Genomic DNA, 6,000 nt, shown 5'->3' with positions numbered 1-6,000 from the left:
TGGATTCAGCTCAATGAGTGAAACAAGATCTTGCTTGTCAGGAAAGCGACACATTAGCTGTAGAGAGAAAATACTTTTTTTTTTTTTTTAAACATTCCTTTAGAATATATTTTAGTTTAGCTTCATATGTGCCTAAGATACCTCTTCCCTGGTTTTGTACTTTTCTCAAAGCTTTTTCACTACCAGATTTCTGAGATTATTCAACAGGCAGATAAAATATCTTTTTGTGCTATCTTTAATGTACTATAAAGGGTAGGAATAAGAGAAAGACTGCACGTACACTCTGAGACCACTGAAATCTTATTCACAGGACAGAATCTTTTGAAAAATTCCATGATCACAAAAAGCTTAAATTTTTAGTGTTGCCAATCTTTTAAAATAATGAGCCAAATTCTACTGTGTTACATTGGTGTAACTGAGAGCAGAATTTGGCATAATAGGAATATGCAAGGGGCCCAGAGCTGAGAGAAATCAATATAACAGTGTTCTGAGTGCTGATGCTCCAAAGTGGCCATGAAAAAAGAAGATGGATGAAAGGATAAATAGGGAGAAAAGGACTTGGTGCTGGAAACAGCAAATCTAGTCTATGGGGAGAGATTGCAGGTACAGGTAGAAAAATTGGGTCATTATGATCAGTGAAAGATGTGCAGTGTTTGGGGAGGAGAAAAGGAAATAATGTTTTTCGGGAAGTGGAAAGCTCATCCTTAAAAAGATATGTATATATGTTTGAAGGATCCAACCTTAGAAGATACATTAAGGTCAAAGGCAGTGTGACTAGTGCATGTGGATTTTTATTTAGTTAGTTTGTAAGTATGCTGGAATTTTTAGAAATGAAAAAAGTTGTCTGTTTTGTTTTAAACATCATCCATCCAAGGGACAAAAAAATAGCATATTTGTTCACATAAACTATTTGGTGAATACTTCTGAACAGCAAATACATTAGCTGAAATTAGAATCAGTTTGTGAAGAGTAGAAAGGGCAAAATTTAGTTAAAATAAATCTGCAAGACTTGTGAGATCTAACCTCAGGGATAACTTTGGGTCCCTGTAAATCCTAGTGCAATGAACTGGCTCAGACATACTGAAACGATCAAAGAGGAATGACATATATATTTGTAAGTTTTATTTTGGTACACAGGTTATTATTAGCATTACTTATAATTTATACAGTAGAGTCTAATGTTTGACATGTTCTGTTGTAAACAAATTATGAAGAGAGAGTCCCAGTCCCAAACAATTTATATGCTAAAAAGGACAAATGGATAAAAGGTGGGGGGAAATAAAACAACATATAAACCAAGGGTTTTTGTTATTTTTAGATTTCCTTTCATAATATTAGTATGAACTTATATTTAACCTTTCCTCCAAGGAGTTAAATGTGTCTTAAAATCCACCTCACAACATCTTAAAGATTGTGACTTTCCCAAGGCTATACTGTGAGTCAGTGGCACAGTTGGGAATCTGAGCCCTGGTCTACACTAGGACTTTAGGTCGAATTTAGCAGCGTTAAATCGATGTAAACCTGCACCCGTCCACATGATGAAGCCCTTTTTTCGACTTAAAGGGCTCTTAAAATCGATTTCCTTACTCCACCCCTGACAAGTGGATTAGCGCTTAAATCGGCCTTGCCGGGTTGAATTTGGGGTACTGTGGGAGCTATCCCAGAGTGCTTCATTGTGACTGCTGTGGACAGCACTCTCAACTCAGATGCACTGGCCAGGTAGACAGGAAAAGAACCGCGAAAAAAGGCGCGAAACGATTGCTGCTGCTTTCACGGAGGGAGGGAGGGAACGGGGGCCTGACGATATGTACCCAGAACCACCCGCGACAATGTTTTAGCCCAATCAGGCATTGGGATCTCAACCCAGAATTCCAATGGGCAGCAGAGACTGCGGGAACTGTGGGATAGCTACCCACAGTGCAACACTCTGGAAGTCGACGCTTGCCTCGGTACTGTGGAAGCGCTCCGCCGAGTTAATGCACTTAATGCACTTAGAGCATTTTCTGTGGGGACACACACACTCGAATATATAAAACCGATTTCTAAAAAACAGACTTCTATAAATTCGACCTAATTTCGTAGTGTAGACATACCCTAAGCCTGGTGCTAGCCACCATTCCCCTTCTCTAACCATGCTTTCTTTTCTTTCATCTTGTACTCACTATTATTGCTTCACTGTTATGAAGGCTGGGTGAGGTTTTTTTGGTTCCCCAAATGCTTTAAAATGCAATGAAAGCCTCTTTCTAGTCATTGTTACCTGAATGTATTAATAGCTACAGAGGAAATTATCTTGAATTCCATCACAGAAGACACTCTCTATTGGGGTAGTAACATGCAGATAACCACACCTGTACAATAGTAACTGCATTTCACAATAATGTAGGTTTGATTTATTTCTTTTTCACTTTATAATGCTAATAAAATATATATAAACTCTACACAGTAAAACAAAAGACATTTTGTATTCCTAAAATGGTTTTCCATTATAATGTTATAATAAGTTATGGTGATTTGTTGTTGTTTTTTTCACAGCTGCTTTTAGAAGGTTCATTCCACAACATGAAACTTGAAAAAATGGGATTTATACATCTCTCCAGGTATATTCACCTCACTATTTGTATGGCTTGCCAGCATTTTGAACTCGGTCAGAAAACAGTCAAAGGAGTGGCAGTATTTTAGAGTTATTGTACACTTGATAAAGTTCTCCTGGACAGATTTCTCTAGGACCCAGAGAGACTGCGAGTGTTGACCAAAAAAAAAAAAAAAAAAATCAGCACCTGAATCAATTCCCCCACCTTCTTATGATTGTGTACCTGTTTTCCTTATAAGGAAAATAAGGAAGTAAGATAAAGAACAGTGTTAAGTTCCATAACCATGTTGAAGTTGCTTTTATGCACAGCTCGTCGTCTTTACCTATTCAGGTAGCTTTTGTTTTCTTTGTATTAATGTTCTGCCCTGGTAGTTTGGAAATTTCTCTTCAAACCAGTGTAAGTATCATCTTAGAATATACACTTCAGGACTCTATGACTTTTACAACATTCCATATTAATCATTTTACCCTGAAGGTAATTATTCTTTTATACTTTTAATTCACACAGCCAGAACTGAAAACGAATGGGGATTGTATTGCTTTTCCTGTTCTTTCTATTTCTGCAAAGAAATAACAATGTACAAGGTAAGGCTTACAATTACTGAACTCTGCTTCTTTAAAAGCATATTTTGCATTGTCTTTTGTTTAACAACTTTCTATTAACTAGCTTCCCATGTTGTCTGTTCAGTCATTCCTTTCCACTTAATGAATGTTTTTGACAGAGTGTAGTATTACTACGTAGCCAATAAATGTAATTAGAGTACATCTGTTCATAATATAGAACTACCTGCGCCAAACACACAGGCTTTTGAGCCATTTTAATTATACACATCAGAGTTTGATCCATCATGAAATTTCACAGTGCATCTGTGACTCTGGAGGTGTCTATGGAACCTGGCATAATTTTAACTTCCAGAGTAAGTACATTGGAAAGCAGACTGAAACAACTGTAATGTGTACAATGTACACATATCTATTTCGCTAAGAATTCTAGTTATGGTTAAACAAATTTAACAATTATTAAATGCATTTCAGAAAACAAATAGTGTGCATATTTTTCATAGATGAGTGACCTTCAGGTCCCCACATTTTTTATTAATTGCCAGTAATAGTGTAATTATTGATCAAGTTAAATACTAAACTAATATAAATATTTTAATGATGGAATGTTATCAATAATCTTAAGTATGTCCAAATGTGTCACTATTTTTTATCTCCAATATTTTTAACTAAGTGGGGCATTTTATAAAAAGAATAATTAAACCCATTATTAATCTCTTCTCTTCCTGGGTTTAAATATAGGAAATTGTTCTCCAGGGAGTGCAGTGACTTGTGAAGATTGTTTGTTTTCTGGACAACAGTGTGCTTGGTGTTCTCAAGAGGTAAAGTAAATTATCTTAAAAATTTCAAAGCCGTACAATCTGAGTGTTTGCAGTGGCTATGAGTGATGGAATTATTGAATTAACTGGGTCAACCGGTGCTTTTGTAATGCATGAAGAATTTAGAGAGAGAAAATTGCCTGTGTAATTTTCTCTGGGAATTAAAAGTGGTACATCTGGAAATTATGGTTTATTGTTCATCGTTCTCTGTTTCTTTAAAAAAAAATCCCCAGCTTTTAGCACCTTTGTTTCTACCTATCAGAGGAGCTGTACTCATCATTTTGGAAGTGACTATGGTGAGATTGTACAGCTCCTGTGATACAGGATAGAGCACCTAAGATATGGAGGTCTTATGACTGAAGTATGGGTCTGGGAAACAGATATGGATCTGGTTCCCAGATATGTCACTGACTTCCTGTGTGACCCCAGGCAAGTCACTTAACTTATCTGTGGTTCAGTTCTTAATGTGTAAAATGTGAATAGGAATACCTCCTGGCCCCACAGCAGGTGTTCTGAGCTTCACTTTGTTAGTGTTTGTGAAGCAGTTGGCTACTGCGATTAAAGGCTCAATAGAAATGGCTATAAATAAATAAAATAAGCAGGGTCCAAATGAGAGCCATATGCCCTTCTCCCTTTTAAAGCAGAAGGTGAACTGTTAGGTGCTCAGCACTTTTGAAAATCTGGCTGCTTGTTCAGGAGCCTAAATATGATTTTTAGAAGCCTAACTTTAGATTTTGGAAATCTTGGCTCTTATAAATACAGATAGACAAACACAGGGTTTTGTGAATCCTATTCAGCCAACAGCTAGCCAGTCAAGTGCTAGTTAGTTTTTGAATTATTGGTCAGCTAGGTATGTACTGCAAAATTTCTTAAAATAATGTCTTAGTCAACTGGATTGTGTTTGATATTTCTGTCGTGCTGAGCACCCTTAATAGCCATTGGCTTCAGTGGCAATTGAGGGTGCTAAGCACTTCAAAGGATCAGGTCCAAAGCATGTAATAAATATATAAACACAATACATAGATCAGATATGAGAGAGAAACAGAATGTGTGTTAAAATACTTTATTGTGGTGGTTTACTGTTCATACCTCTACAGCTCTCTTTTAAGGGACTCTTTAAATAATTTATAAACACTTCCCTTAGGGGGTTTTAGTTGAACAGTAAAAATACCATCTTGGATGAAACTGACATACTGTTCTTTTTTAATCCAGTTTTTACTAAAAGCAATTTAGCAATTTGCAAGATATAACACTAGGAAAGTCTCCGGTCCCCCCCAAAAAGTGTTTTTTCTATGCTTTTTTTAAAAAGAGTTCAAAACACAGGATTTTCATAATATGAAATTTTCCATGTTATTCGGTACATAATTAGGCCAATTGCCATTGCGTGTTTTCATAAAATACAAAAAGAAAACAACTAAGTTCTTGAGTCTGGAAGTACTATGTATAGATCATGTGCACTTATTGGAAATGTCAGTGGAATAAATATAATGTTTGCCCATGGATTTATTTGCTACACTCATGTGATGTGGGGCAGGCAAAGACTCTATATATTTAAAATCTGTATATTTATTTTAGTGTCAGGCTACACTCAATAAAAGGAGCCATCATAGTCTATTGGATAAAAATACACATTCTGACTAGCCCTGAACCATGTGTTTACCTGATAATGAATTGTTTTGAGAAGCCAGAAAATTCAGTGTTAGCTACTGCAGCCGGTATGCTCTGTTTTCCAAGGGTTTCATAATAATAGGTGATTTTTATATACACTGGGTTTGATCCTGTAGTCAATGGGTGTTTTATCTGAGTAGACATCAGAAGTGGCCCAAGTACAGAAAGGCAAATTTTTCCCTCCTATGTTTCCACTGAAATCAGTGAGACACACATATATCCATGAACAGAATTTGACTCCCAGTGGGAAGTGAAAAGCAGAGTCTTAGCATTAACTGAATTTCTGGGCTTTTGTGGATTTTGTGGATTTAAAGTAACTTTGCTGTAACTTTAACAGAGTGTTTCTCAGTGACAAAATTCAGG

The 6,000-nt window shown here is 36.3% G+C and overlaps 1 protein-coding gene across 2 annotated transcripts in view; it reads left to right on the top strand.

The window, feature by feature from the left end:
* Window positions 1-2,856: 2,856 nt before the first annotated feature.
* Window positions 2,857-6,000, top strand: part of ITGB6 (integrin subunit beta 6) — a 46,276-nt gene continuing 43,132 nt past the window's right edge. For both annotated transcript variants that reach the window (XM_073304735.1, XM_073304734.1), the window contains exons 1-3: window positions 2,857-2,987; window positions 3,099-3,175; window positions 3,893-3,972. In XM_073304735.1, the coding sequence (XP_073160836.1) occupies window positions 3,115-3,175; window positions 3,893-3,972 (141 nt within the window). In that variant the 5' untranslated portion in view covers window positions 2,857-2,987; window positions 3,099-3,114. The remainder of the gene's footprint in view (window positions 2,988-3,098; window positions 3,176-3,892; window positions 3,973-6,000) is intronic.

Source organism: Lepidochelys kempii, chromosome 11, assembly GCF_965140285.1.
Source record: "Lepidochelys kempii isolate rLepKem1 chromosome 11, rLepKem1.hap1, whole genome shotgun sequence".
Classification (NCBI taxonomy): Eukaryota; Metazoa; Chordata; order Testudines; family Cheloniidae; genus Lepidochelys; species Lepidochelys kempii.
This window is presented reverse-complemented; position numbering and strand designations above follow the sequence as displayed.